At 39.7% G+C, this 15,381-nt stretch overlaps 1 protein-coding gene across 5 annotated transcripts in view; it reads right to left on the bottom strand.

Annotated features, from left to right (window-relative positions):
* Window positions 1-615: 615 nt before the first annotated feature.
* Window positions 616-15,381, bottom strand: part of myocd (myocardin) — a 296,181-nt gene continuing 281,415 nt past the window's right edge. For all 5 annotated transcript variants that reach the window (XM_016991316.2, XM_016991317.2, XM_062970675.1 and 2 more), the window contains 6 exons: window positions 14,301-14,557; window positions 13,696-13,849; window positions 11,943-12,893; window positions 10,291-10,404; window positions 9,073-9,130; window positions 616-7,377 (listed from right to left, as the gene is read on the bottom strand). In XM_016991316.2, the coding sequence (XP_016846805.2) occupies window positions 6,806-7,377; window positions 9,073-9,130; window positions 10,291-10,404; window positions 11,943-12,893; window positions 13,696-13,849; window positions 14,301-14,557 (2,106 nt within the window). In that variant the 3' untranslated portion in view covers window positions 616-6,805. The remainder of the gene's footprint in view (window positions 7,378-9,072; window positions 9,131-10,290; window positions 10,405-11,942; window positions 12,894-13,695; window positions 13,850-14,300; window positions 14,558-15,381) is intronic.

Here is a 15,381-nt window from a genome sequence, read left to right on the forward strand (position 1 = left end):
GAAACATAAAAATGCCAGCTTCCCCTGCTCCAGTAACACCAGTAGTTTCTTGCCCCTCTGTGGTTTGGTTTTTAGCCTAATAATCATCACTATGACAGTTGAGCCCTAGCAATGTCACCTGAGTGGTCCAGCGAAATCTACAAATTGAGACTAATGTACCCACATTCCATAATTGCATCTGTCCTTTGGGCAGTTATGTCTGCTGATATAAACCAAAGTTGGGCAAGTTGTACAGCAAGTCCCAGCATCCCTTACTGTTGGCTGTGCTGGCTTGGTCTGGTGAAGGCTGCAGTCCCACAAGTAGAGGGGGCTCGCTTTGCCCAACCTTCCTCTGACTCCAACATAATTTATGTCTTCAACACTGTCCTGCAATTGTAGTTGACTTTATTTAATTGTTGTTGCATTTCTCATGTTTGCATTTTGTGTTACTGATAGCACTGTGACTGGCCTACTATGCAAAATGATTTATAAAAGTGAAAGGAAAGAGATTGTAATCCACCCTGGGCCCTTGGGATAAGATGCTGAAAACATTTCAATCAATGTGGGCATTGAATGCTGAAATAACATTGCTATTGTTAAACTTAACATATGACAAAATAACAGCAAAACAAGAGCTGAGTGTGACATCACCGATTCTTTTAATAGGTATTGGCAGTGTTGGTCACAGAGGTAAGGCAGTGTATTTATTTACAGTATTATTTTGAGTGTTCAGTTGACAGCAGCCCTTTAAATAAGGAGAATAATCATCAAAGCCCGCATGACAGTACCGCATGACAGTGTTGCACCTAAAACTATTCAGGATTCAAGTGCTTTTAAAAGTCTCAATGGAATGACTTCTAATTCTGGATATTAACATTAAAAAAGGAAAATAAGCACGTGAAGGATTGTTCTATTCTATCAGTGCACTGTGAACATTTGTACAATAGAAAAAAATCATGCTTTAAATAGTGACATTACAAATACTTTAACCTTTTTATACATCATGCAGCAATATTAAAGCCAGTCGTTATACTTAAACCTCAGGAGTTTAGGCACTGAAGTCTGTAGAGAGAACTCTCCTGCTTTTCAGTCAAAAATGCATTTGTGAGCACAGTCCTTTGTGACAAGTCTTGTTTTTCAACAAACATTTGTTCCAGTAACACAAGTTTTAAATATACTCGTTTGCTAAATATTTTTGTATGATATTTGGTTTGCAATATGGCTTTTTACAAAATTTCATGAAATGATTAGATCCATAGAAAGCAGCCATAAAGTGAACCTCCACCCCACCAGTGCTAACAGACTTTTCGAAATTGCAATGCACAGGTATTTACACAAGAAACAAAAGGTAATAGCTGGGAATTGTAACACGGCAAGATAGCTAAGTAACTTAGAAGAACAAGCTCCTCCTTTTCACCCTGGATTCACAGCTGTTCTCTAGAAGACCTTCCATGTGGTTTTCATTCAGCTCCACTTGCAACATGTGGGGCCTGGCAGGAAATCTAGAAAAGAGTAATGGCCATGTGGCTAAGGCACTAAGGCATGTGTGTCTGAGTCTTGGATTGTGTAGCTACATAACAGTACTGTGAATGGGAAGGGTAAAAACATTTTCAAGGTGACTTCAGTAAGACTGCTTTGATTAATACTGATCTCGGACACAAACGTGTAGAAGGAATGACTCCATGACAGTGACAACATCCAACTTGAAAGAAGGCACCATTTAAGCAAAAAGAAGAAATTATTAAAATGGCATTGTGTACTGGACTACAGTTGGCCATCCGAGGTCCATTCTGCTTTGCCTTGTTATGCTAGAACATGTACAAATGATGCTGCAGGATACTACATTAGTGGTTAACTGCAGAATAGGCACAGTATGTTCAAATACTTTTATATGATATCAAACTGCTATACGTGTGGTTTCTATAGTTCTGTCATCTCTTCCGTCTTCAGAAAACAATTGGGAAAGAACAAAGGTTTAGCTGCCACAGGTATATATTGTCTGAGGACTATTGCTTTTTAAGGGCATTGGCTTTGCACACATTCTTTGGCACACTATTAACTTGTTTTCCCTCCAACTAGCTTTTAATTTGTACTTAAAAGTATTTCTTTTGCTAATTAAAAAAAACCTGACATATTTACACAACCATGCTTAAATGAAAAGCCATTTTAGAACAAATGTTGCAAGGTTATTTCAAATAGCTTTTCAAAAATCCATATTGCTTTTAATTTAAGTCACTTTTTTAAAAGTATCATAAAACTTTTTAAAAAATACAGCTTCAAATTCCCTGACCAAGTTGCAGCACTTTAAAGTGCTTTAATATGTTTTTAATATTATCAGAAAGTGAAGTGTTGTGTTAGGTAAAACACTGATTGCCTATCTCTTTCACGGCTCCTTAAACTGTGGGCCCTGGCCCCAAATGGGATCTCCTTAAGCTCAATGTTGGGGTCCCAAATATTTTGCCAAAAATAAATGTTTTCTGAATATCACCAAGTTGTTGTATTATAGTACATTTACACAAATCTGTTGTGCAGTTAAAGTGTTAAGCCACATAGTGGCATTCAGTGGACTGCAAAAGATGCTTCAGCTGTACTTCATAAAAAGGAAAATGGGCCTGTTTAGCAAGCCTTGCAAATCCTGGTTTGTTATCAGTAAATATTTGCTTTTTATACCTGCTTTATATACCTATATGCCTGGGTCACATAAAACTTTCTTGTGTGGAAATGGGTCCAGAGTGGAAAAAGTTAAGCCCTGTTTTACTGTGTGAATAGTTTCTAGGCCATGCTGCATAGGATGGGATTTTGCCTTGGAGTTTTGTTATTTTTTCTGGCAAGACTCTGCATGGAAATCCTGATGGACCATCTTTGGCAACTGCCTGCTTATTGCCAAGGTCTCCAAATATCTTCAGAAACTAGTCACCTGCTTAAAAAAAAACAAAAACCCTCAGGAATTTTCTCCTAATAAATTCTATAGAATTTAGTAGGCCTAGTTTAAGAATAGAAATGCATGGGATTACAGTACATAGATTTCAATTTCAGTAGTTACAATTTGTTTTTAAAAACCAATGTGTTAAGAGGCAATATTCTGGTGTTTGTGTTTAAGACAGCTATGGTTTTTGAGGTATCCTTGAGACTTTGAAGCCTGTCTCATGGCATTACAGAAAGAGCTGATTCCTTGATTTTGTTAAAATAAGCCGGTTTGCATTTCTTTTTAAAGGCACAATCTCCCAAGTTTTATACGAGTATGGTGGCACTTTTGGGAATTAGAACTAAACTAGTAACATTTAAAGTATCATCTGGATTTTTGCTTTACTGTGTCCCTCAGTCTTGCACGTGGATGGGAATGTTGAAAAAGATTAGTCTTTTCTCTTAAACAAAGCCTATTCCTGACTTCTTAGAGCCAGGCATTCTGCATGAAGGCTACTGGGAAAAGTCAAAAGCCTTATATTTTATTGGGGAGAAAGATGTTTTGAAAATGCTAGAATGAAAGGTACACAGGGAAAGAGTAAAAAGTTAAGATGGTGAATCAAGGAGAGTTACTTATATGGCTAATAAACATTTGTGCATAGGCAAACTGTAGTTAGTAGGCTAACAAAGCTCTGTGTTGGGAAAAAAGAAACCCAAGTCAAATTATAAATTGATACCAGAATATATGAAGTACATCCTCACAGAAGCGTATGGCAACTCTAGTTAATTTAGAGGACCAATTAATTAGAAATTAATGAATTGGTCCAACAAATTAATTAGAAAATTTTAAAGTGATGAGTAACTGTTTTCTAGCTTATTATTTATACATGTACGTATTCATGTTTAAACTAGTGTGTTTCATAAGTAAAACACATTTAGTACCAAGTTGTTAATAAAATTACTTTTATATTGTAATTATAAATAATATTCTTTAAAAATCACAATTAAATTAAATTATTTAACAACTAGTTTTCTTAATAGAGAAATCCAGAGGGAACTTGATCTCTTTTTAAAAAGTTGTATTTCATAAACTGGAGAATTAGGGAACAAAGTGGTAATATGGGTTAAAGCAGAGACCTAGAAAAATAATAGAAATGTGTAAAGATAAATTCAGAACTTTTAAACACTGAAATCTGTGCAAGGAATGTGGGAAGAAACAAGAAATTTGATTCAAGATTCTCCATAATGGAAAAGAAAATAGAATAAATGTTTTGGAAATTATTAGAACTTGTTTCTACATTGTCTAAACAAATGATTTGAAGAGTTGGGTAGCCCTTTCAAGATAATATCACTTATGAAAAAGCTTTCAACTGTGCATAGTGGTTCTGTCTCCTTTTCTCAATAGATCAATTATGTATTGGTTCAAATTTCAGATAGTGTCTTGCACTGCAGATTTATTCCTGGTTAAGATTTTCATTAACAAGAAACTGTTACCAAAATTTGGGCTGACTCAGAGCAAGAATCAAGGTTGCCCCTTATGCCTATGTTTAGAGACAAAATTTATATGACATAATCCAAAATTTGATCCTGGGAACAAGAAATTAAAATGCTATTGCTGTGCAATAGCATCATGAGGATAAATAAATATTCAAATGCTGCTCTGGCTGAATTGCTGAAATGTAGAGAAGAATTGAGTAACAAACCAGGGTATAGGTATTTCACTAAAATTAGGATGCATATTTTTAAAAATCTAAGCAAAAATAATAATAATCTGAAGATAAAAATGGCCTTTCCAATTGACAGTGGTGCAATTCTTATCTTGATCTTTAATATTCAGTGTTAAGGCTAAAAAAATTATGGGAGCTATGGAATTCAAATTTGAAAAGAACTGAATGGATAGTACAATGTCTGAAAACAAGGAACCCATTATCTAATTTGACATCACCCGACTTTGGCTTATATTTGGAAGAACAGTACTATGGAGGTAGAGAAGGAAGTCTCTTTGGCTAGGAAACTGCCATTTTCAAGGCTCAGTGGCAAGGATAGAAAGTGCTGGTGGTGGAGGGAACAAGTCTACCTGTTTCAAGGCGGGTACATTTTCCGTCCTTTGTGGGACCTGCCTGACCCCACAGATATGGGAAGATCTCCAAGTGTAGAACTCCATCCCTTTCAGTCTTCCTTTCTTATCCATATCAGTGGTGGTCCATTCCACACTGCTAGCTAAGATTCATGGTTGGTGTTGCAAATGGCTCTAGTCATTGTCAATACACACGAGCAAGTGCTCATTAAATTGACATTAAAGGCACTTTTATGGATGTGTACTAGAGAAAAGAGATAATGTAAATTTATGGAATGTCAGGAACCCTTATTAAGTCCCCAACCCATCTGTTTTGGTATCTTATACCTTTAACTTAGAAAAAACAAAGATGCTTCTAGTAGTACTCTGGCAGCTTGGCTTGGTATAATATACATTCCATTATTGGATTGAAGAATAACAATTCTTAAGAGTATAAGAAACAAGAGGAAATCTTTCAGTTGGAAGAATAATATGCAAAAGATTAAGAAAATGAAAGATGCCTCTCAAAAACTGGTACGTCAAACATTGGGAGTTAGATAAATTGAATAAGATTACTTGGTATGCACACATAAAACAATGGAAACCAAATCCAAATAGATTTTGGTGGAATACTTCCACTTTCTTAATATTCATAGGGAATAATTATGGTCAAAATATCAAACCAAATATATCAGAATCGAAGGAATTTTGCTAGTTATTGCAAAGTTGCATGTATAGCAAATAACCCAGATATGTTTCTATATTTTTAGTTTAGTTAAAAATCAAAGATGTGAGCAATATACTTAGTAAAGGAAGTGAAATTTCATGTGGGCCTTGAAACATCTCCCTCCTGTTTCCAATCCACTTTCTAATTTCTGCATTCCTTCACTTTTACTATGGATTTTTTTCCATTACAAAAAATGTAATTCTGTTTTAGTAATTGTTCCAACAACTTTTGAAAATAGCAAAACAATGGATAGGATTAAGAAAATATTTAGAAACCTTAGAGTAGGAACTGAATTAAAAGCATGCCCCCCAGCCTGCGGCCCTCCATATGTTTGGGCCAGCTTGTCCAATGGTCAGGAATTTTGGGAACTGAAGTCCAAAACACTTGGAGAGCCACAGGTTGAGCAGGTCTGGTCTACATTATTGCAGGATATGCCATTGCTATTATTGCTATTGAATTTCAAAAGGCGGAGTATCTGCCTCTCTTCCTGAAATGACAGAGGAAAAGGAGCAGTCCATCAAAACTTCAGAGGCATGGATGCTGGTGATAGGCTGCTACTGTGAGTTGTGTGATGCCCAGCCCTGGCTCTGAAAGTGATTTGAGCTATTAGCAAAGCTACTAAGAGCTTGGTGGTTACTGGTCAGATAGTCCTTAGAAAGCTTTTTAAATGGATGCTAATAAAAAGTGATGGTTCCCAGATGGTGTAGTAGACACCACAGGGGAATGAAATGGTTGGATAGACAAAGCAATAGGGACAATACAGTACAACAACTTGATAAAGACTACCATGTAGGACAGGGATAATACTGACAGGTACATACCAAATAAACTAGTGCAGAGAGACTCTTCCTTGAGAGAGATTTAGAAGGCAGCTGTTTGCTGGAATTTGCTCAGTGAAGAGGAGGAAAATTTCATGCTAAGGGTGGAGTGCTGGTTTGGCTTAGTCTTAGGGTGTGTGTGGGGGGTGGGGGTGGCGGGGACAATTCTTTGGTGAAACCATGTGTCATGAAGAGATAAATTATGTTCTGGGAAAAGTGACTCCAGTTTCTTTTCCCACAATGACACGAGAGCTCTTGTAACCCCTCAAATGGGATTTTCTTGGTAGTTGGCCGCATTCCTATTCATAAAGCTTATTCTGTTCACCACTGTTGTAGGTGCAGATCCATGGTGCTGTTCAAGTTGAGATCTGTAACATCTAAGAAATCAATGTTGAAGATGCTTGGCCCTGTGGTGGTGAGGGAACCAAAACCATTGGCTGAGCTTGGTGGAGTTAGGTCCAGCCATTCCATTGTTTCCCAAGGAGACTCTGTGAAGCTCATGTGCAAACCTGATCCTTCACCAGAAGAAGGAGACAACTGAGTCTCCATGGGGGAGAGGGGAGTTGGCAGGATCTCATGGGGTGTCAGGAGGTCCTCTGCAGCTTTGCTAGAAAATCCTTCTATCACCCCTTCAAAGTGAGGTTCCTCACCACCCACCTTCAAGTGGGCGATTTCACTCGATCGACCCAGAGGACTGTGGGAATTCAATAAGATTTCCAGATGACTATCATTGCTGCCAGGGCAGTGTTCGAATGGAAGCTGACTTGAGGCACCTTGTTCAAACGAAGCAGATGCCTTGAGTAAGGAAGTTGTTCCAGGGGTCCCTGAAGACACAGTTATCTGAGGCACCTTCTGAAGGCAAGGACGGTCTTCCCTGGCATTTGCAGGCATTTCTGTTTGCAAACAAAACATGGTAAATCAAGACCAGATCAGAGACTGCAACGTTAAATATTAGACACAGCAAGTTTGTCCCCACCTTCTGCAGCAGGAAAAAGGGACACTAGCACGTTAAATAACCATACTCTAAAGTATGAAGCAATATCAGGACACACACTGTGAGTTTGCTGCTGGTATCATGGAGGAACATCCCATTGGTTTCAGATGGAGAAACCTTGATATGAAGCCAGGTCAAAATGGCAGTGTATGCTGACAGAAATATGTGGGCTACAGAAGATGGGGCAAGAGTTATCAATTGAAATTTCTATGAAAAACAAGTTTTCATAGATGGTAGTCAAGGAACAAACAGTGCAAGAGCTGATATAAAAGGAAAACAGCAAGTAATATCAGCAAGAACTTATCACAAAGTGTGTGTATGTGTGCAAATGAACACATACATAAAGTGTGTATGTACAAATGTGAGCATGAGTACGGCAAGGGCTTGTTAAAAGTCTTGTTACATTAAAGGACTTCAGCTGGACAGGGTGAGGAATAGAGGGTGTTGGACAAAATGGACATTCGTGAGAATAACCTTATTATTTTATTTACCTTGTTATTCAGTGAACTAGTATTTAGATTTTTAGATTTTCTAGTCTTTTATTATGCCATGTGGGGTTTTTATTGTTTGATTGTTGCAATGGGCAAGTTTTTTATTTTGCTAAAAGCAGTTGGAATCCTATTCAATGCTAGCAGAACATATGCCTCCACCAGCTTGTTTCTGTTTAGGCCTCACCTTTAGCTTAGCTTGAGGGGCTCGAATGCACCCCCACAACCCATCAGTGCCCAAGGAGGAGAGGGTCTTCAGTTATGACCTGCCTACAGATTTTCAGCCAGAAAAAAAAGAACTGTTGCCAACTCAGATCTCCAGTCTATTTGCTGGAGGATCAGGAAGGTGGCTGCTTTCTTTTTTTCCCCAACTGCAAAACCTCAGCCAGATAGTGTCCAGAAAGCCTCCTGTTCTCCAGCCATAAATTGTGCCCCAAAACCTCAACCTACACTTATGAACCACAGCATGGTGGGGGTGAACTGTGCAAGGAAGTACCCGATACCTTTGGCAATGGCAAAAAAGTACATATGCTGCTGTAATGGGAGATTCTACCAACACGTGTTATGTGCAGCAGTCCCTCTCAAGCTATCTGATGTTGGGGGCCAGCAACTGTTTATTTTCTTAATGTGCCTTGGGCCGACACCATATTTAGGTGCCCACTGGCTACCATTGTTTATTTATTTCCTGAAAACTCACCAGGGACCAGGCTTATGGACTGGCTCTGATCCAGGGCAACCCCATTGAGAAGCAGTAACCTACAAAACTCCAGACAATGGCTCATAGTAGCTAAGTCCTAAATGCATTAAGGAAACTATACTCTCTTGAGTCTAGAACAAACCTTTATTTCATATCACAGTGGCAAACAGACTAGGCCAAAAGCAGGGCACATGGCTCCCCACTATTGCTTCCTCTGACCAACCATTATAGAGTAAATTCTCCAAAATCGCCATGTCAGGCACCATTCTTCAGGTAGTGAGGAAATACAGCTATAAGTTACTATCTTTGTAGAGAGGGGGGACACAGTCTCCTCTATGGATAGGGAAATACTGGGGTCATGTTTTCCTTCAACTCGAACTTAACTTCTTGATGTGTGGACACCACCTACCTCCAGTTTCAATAAGCACATCCAACAGCTCATCCATTTGCTGACTTCGGGTCATCTGCTGCAAAAAGAAATAAAACAAAAAAATTACAAAGTGGTCACTGGAGCTACTGGATGCCAAATTCCATAAATTCCAAGTCAGTAAAATACCTGGTTTTCAGGGGAAAACTGAACACTTGGGAACAAACTAACAATTCAGTCCCTACAATTAACCCTTAACTCATTTCCTTTCTCACAACATCATTTCCTCAGAAATATGTGGCTCAGCTCATTATGTCTAAATTTTTGGAATCAGTGTTCTTTATTCAGAGCTTTTCTGACTATTATATCACTTCAAAATTTAGAAGGCCACTCAACAGAAATAAATGTTTTGCCTTAATTTATGTCAGCAGTGGGGAAAGTGTAATCTGTGAAGTGTATGGAGTCTCTACCCACCCACTCACCCACCTTCTGTGGCCCTAGAGCCCTTGACCTTCATCCTGGAAAAACGGGAGTAATGGTGCTTTTCAGGCAATGCATCATAAATAATGTTGTGTAACTTTTGGTCATGCCAAAATGGTGCATCCAATGGGTGGAGAAACAAACCCCTGCCCTTTCACAGTCTCCCACATTGGTTTTAATCAAGGATGAGGAGCCTCTTTCAAGCATTGGTTGAATATAGTTTTTAGATGAGTTACATTGACAAAATTCAAATGGTGGCTGTAGCAAAAATGTAAGAGAAAAACTATCATATTGTAACTTAAAGTTCTTACTGTCAAGAACTAAGCCTTTCGAGAGTTGTGGTGGTGGTAAATGCAGGAAAAATGTCCAATAGTGGTGCCATAGGAATGGGATGTAGCCATGTGGGGGGCCCTGAAAGAACAAGATTTAGCCCCAGGAGCTAATGTCCCTCATTCTTTGCTCACATGGTTACTCAGTGGGGGAACAGAATGCCCAAGACCCCTTGTCTTGCCAGGGATTACTGACTCTCAGTTCCCCTTCTGAAACTTCTGGACAAATCTAAGGTTGAGTGAATTTCCTTTTATACAGTTTCTCTAATCCAATTGACTGTGGAAACACTTGTTCCATAACAGCAGATGGAGCTTTCAAACCTGCTAGACATCTTTTGGGTTAACTCATGGAACATACAACAGGCTAAAAATCTCTAAATGACTTTGCTCTCTAACACTGTCACAAAACAGTATGTCCCCAAGCGAACCCCAGCAGAAGACAGACGTTTACCTGTTTCACAGCATCAGCATATGGCGGTGGCTGCTTTCCCTCTGGGAGGGCAGTGCTTGACTTACAAAAGCTGGGGGACAGGATAGGATACTTCTGGCCTCCTTGTGTAGGTATCTATGTGGGAAGCCAAACGGATTACACCAAGTCAGCTGCTGGGCAAAGTCTGTGCTTGTCTATCATTGCATTTGAAAGTCTCCAATCTAAAACTGGTTCCATCGTTGTTGGGTGGGTGGGATGGCCAACAATTTCAGTACACATTCAAGGCAAAACCTGCACATGCCTGACAGATGTTTCTCCACTGTGGTAGTGCTTCTAAAGAAAGCTGAAATAATCTTGGCTCTTCCAGAGGAAGTGCCGCCAAAATACATAGAACATCTGACAATAAAAGCTGTCCGGCTTTGGGGATTCTCTCATTGCAAGGTTGGGGAAGACTAACAGGGCATCAAAGATAACTATTCACATAAAGAGAAAGAAACACTGGTGACAAATGCCAAGTTTATTAATAACCTCAAGAAATTGAGCCAGAGGCATCTGCATATTACCACTGTTGTATGTCACGTAATTTGAATGTAAATCAAATGTGTGTGTGTGTATGTTATGAGTGGAAGTTGGGCTGTTAAAAGGCATCTCCCCTTTCCTGTTTTGTATCTCAGTGACTTGAATATAACAAAACTGTCTATATCAAATAGCATCTTTAAGATGCTCCAGGCATCTCTTTCATCTTCCTGTTGCTGGGCTTTTTCCCCTGATGGCGGATCCTCTCTGTTCTCTCTTCACTGTACAACTCCCAGAGCAAGTGTCAAAGGGAATGCCTTCAGAATGAGGCTGGAAGCAAAAGTTGTGGAGTTCAAAATTACCCCATGGATGCATCCTGAGTCCCTTCGGGGAGATAAAGCATCATCATCATCATCATCATCATCATTATTATTGTCCATAGTTACAGCAGTTTAACTGCCCGGCTCCATCCTAAGGAATCTTGGAATTTGTAGTTTGTCAGGTGCTTAGAATTTCTTAATGCACATACCTCTAGAAAGCAACAGAGCACTCTAGCAAAGATGTTTAAGTACCTCACAAAACTACAAATCCCAGGATTCCACAATTTGGAGTCATTGCACTTGAAGTGGTATTTAAGTACTACAGTTGTGAAGGTCAGAAATGTCCATAAATGGGCTAGAGATTCTCTGCTAGAAAATGTATGTTCTGCAAAAATGATACTATTCCTTTGAACCAAACATACACTGTTTCAAGTTGTATTTATTTTTAGAAAACACCATTCCCTCATCCACAAACTTAATACAGTAAATATTTCTCTCCTCAGCACTGTCAGGGATACAAGGCTGAAGGTGATGATGAAATGGCACCTAGCTAACATAGGAAGGGTCAAGCGTTATCATGGTTTACAGTCAGCTCAACCTCTTGACTATAGTCTTCATTCACTTCCCATCAAGCGCTTTTGATATATCTGTTTGTTGGCATAGTGGCATTTACATAAAAGTTATTAAGCCTCTATCTTTTGAAAAAACTGCCTCGTTCTATTTAGATGTCACATCCAGCTGCTATGCAACATATATATGCCAGATTATCTAGGCCAAAGCTTACTTTTGGTATAGCATCCCTCTCCAGGAATATACCAAAAATAAATGTTTCCTTACCGGAGCTGTGCACAGGCGATTGCTGGGCTGTGGGGAACTGTGTCCTTCTGTCTGAGCGCTGGGAGACACAGGGAGAAGGTAGTGGCTGTTGGGCGAAGGAGGGAGGCTGATGTGCTGTGGGCTCTTTGTTGCCTCTAATGGCGAGTGCTGGGGAGAGCACTGTGGGCTTAGGAATGTGGAGGACAGTATGCCATTTTGTCCCGAAGTTTCCATGCAATGGCTATTTCCAAGGTGGGGCAGCTGAGATGCTGTCCCACAGTTACTTCGCGTGTCAGAGCTGCTGGCCTGGTCTTTCAAGGCAACGTGCTTGGAGGCAAAGGGGCAGCTGGACACTGCGTTTTCTTGTTTGATTGGAAAGCCAAAGAAATGGGATGTGGTCTGCTTTTCTTCCAATCCATGGCTTCTTTTGCGCTTTTGGAGCTGCATCCTCAACTCCTCCACCTGCCTCTGCTCTTGCTGCAATTTCCAGGTTAGCTCATTGATAACTTTCTGTTTTTCCACCAGCATCTTGTCCTTTTCTGTGTCAACCCTTTCCACATCGAGCTGGATGCCAGCTCCATTGACACTTCCCATCAAGCTCTCTTCACACGCGCCTTGCGCAGGAGAAGGATGCAAGACAAACTGCGGGGAAGACATTGGTCCTTCATTGAAACTGTCCGGCAATGAGCCATTCACTGACAGGTCAGAGGAAGCAGGGGAAATGGGTGGAGTAGAGCTGGTGCTTCCAAAGTGGTAAAAGCCATTGGACAACAGACTGGTGGAAGACTGTGACTGGTAGCTGGAAAGAGAGCTAGCTGGGGTCACTGGGAAGGTGACAGTGGTTATTTCACTGAAGCTGGGCACCGAGCCCCCACTGCACTCTTGGAAGGGTCGCAGACGTTCCATCAAAGCAGTTTTTGTACCTGATACCGGAAGGCCCCTTATTCGCAACTGCTGCCTTAGCTCCGACACCTGAAAAGTAAGCTGTTTGGTCAAAATCTCTCTTTGGTCCCTCTTTACAACAAAGGAGCACTATGTCTCAATCAATCACTTTTAGCTTAAACCAAAGCTAAATCTGAAGGTCAAGACACTAAATGTTGATGCTGTTGTATCTACTGTTGTGGGGTCATATCTGGTAGCTCTAGATTGTGCTGTTTCCGTTCCTTGCTTTTGTTTTGTTATAAACTGTCTAAATCAAAATCATATACATTTATCACAAATAATGGGAAACAAAGTGTAACGCCTTATGTCCCATGTATATTTTGGAACAAAATTCAGTGCAAGCTAAATTTATACCTAATATATCAGAAACAGAAGCATCCTATTTCAATAGTCCAGGGTCATATTGAACTTCAACATGTATGTCTCTATACAGGGTGTTTGAAAAAGAACTACCTAGTTTTAAGTTAAAACACATTAAAACTAGGGAGTTCTTTTTCAAACACCCTGTATTCTAAAACCAAGCCAAAGTTTATGAAGATGGCCTGGCTGAGATATGCCCATGGCATGTAGCCTTTAGTTCAGTGAGTATACTGTCTCTGGCCCAAAGCTGCCTTGAGTCCCCCTTGGGGTAGGGAAAAACAAGATATAAATGTGGTAAATAAATAAAAAAAAATAAAGGCTTACATTTTTAAAGTATTTTAAAAAATGAAGTTATTGAATATGAGAAGTTTTGTGATGAATCTTTGCCTATTGACAGAAATTGACATTTTCAACCATGCACTTTGCAGAATTGTTTTCATTTATTGCATCCCCATACACACTCAGCACTCACTTTTAAGTCATCTAGATTGGATGGAAGAGGACCTGGTTTGAGAGACGAAATGCAGGATTGTCCTGAAAAGGTGCCCTTCACAGGAGAAAGGCTGTGGTTAGTGGCTGCTGCTGGGGAAGAGCTTGAAGTTTTGGTCATCTGCTCATTTGGTTGCCTAAAAACAAAACAAAACAAAAAATGGCAGAACTTTTATATTTCTTCTTTTAAAAAAATCAATGTCCAAAATCTTGGCCTACACTTAAAATTCTGGCTCAATGCTATGGAATCCTGGGTTTTGTATTTGGTGAGGCACCAGCAATCTTTGTCAGAGGAGGCTAAAGGCCTTGCAAAATTACAACTCCAACAATTCCACAGTATTGAACCATGGCAGTTAAAGTGTTGTCAAACTGGATTAATTCTATTGTATGCAAGCACCTTTGGTGGTTAGAATCTAGATTATGGCCCTTATGCAGCCCCCTGGAACCCAACCTTTTTTTTAAATACCACCACCCTTCTGCTCATGTTGAATTCTTCCAACCCATTATGCCAAAATTAGAAGTCATACACTAAATCCAGATGCAGAGTGGAGAAGATGACTACTGGAAACATTTTCATTACCAACTCACTTCAGCGAAGTGGAATGTGACCCAGGATAGTTGAAATGCTGCTGGTGCCGGTGCTGTTGTTGCTGGCTGAGGATCTGGAGCTGGAGGAAAAGTTGCTGCTGCTGCAGGAGCCTAGCATAGGCCGAGTCCATAGGAGGGGGAGACTTCTCAGCTTTTTGGTCTGGGGGAATGTACTGGTGGTACTTTAGCTTCTTCACTTTGGGCTTCATCTCCTTGGGCTTTTTATGCCGATTCTTGCTGTCACTTGTTGACTTGGACTATTGCATGTCATAAATAAAAATTCAGAAATATTAACATCTTCAGCATAATCTACCAGTTAGTTGGATTTTTGTGTGGGAGAGCTAACTCATTTAAGCTGGATCATCCTCTCTCTGAGAGTGACACATATTTTCAGGACTATTAGTAAACCCATGTAAACCAGTGGCTCCTGTTTCAAAAATGACATCTACTTTGGATGTCATCCATATAACCTATATCGTAAAAGCCCCTTTCGTCTTTACCTATTCTATGATTGTATCAATACATAATACACTAACACCAGTTCTGAAGGTTGGGCGATCTATCTATTAAGCAAACATTCCTTCGATGATGCAACACACAACTACTTCCAAGCATTTTAAAATGACACAAATTGAATAATAAACACAATGTCTCCATTACAATTTACAGAGCTCTTTTGAAGTTCATATTCATATGCCAAATGCAGCATTTTGAACTTTAAAATGACTTTCATATAGACAGAGAAACCATCAATGTTCTGTTCATGGTGATTCCTGAACTCAGGGTGTCTGTGAAGGGCAATGCCACCCACACTTGGTCCACAAGTCAAGACTGAGGAGATCAGTTTCATAAATGACATAAGACTTTTTAAAAAACCCACCTAATTTCAATGTATGTCATTTACATCCTTCTGACATTCCCCTGCTTCGACAAAATTAATTCAATTGGAATTAATTTTGTCTGATGATTGAAATGGATCCAACTGTTGTGACAGGAGGTGGCACAGCCTATATATATACTTCCCCAGGTATATCTCAAACCATTTTTCTTTTTGCAAATGAGTTTACCGTTATCTATCCAG

Source organism: Anolis carolinensis, chromosome 2 (assembly GCF_035594765.1).
Source record: "Anolis carolinensis isolate JA03-04 chromosome 2, rAnoCar3.1.pri, whole genome shotgun sequence".
NCBI lineage: Eukaryota > Metazoa > Chordata > Lepidosauria > Squamata > Dactyloidae > Anolis > Anolis carolinensis.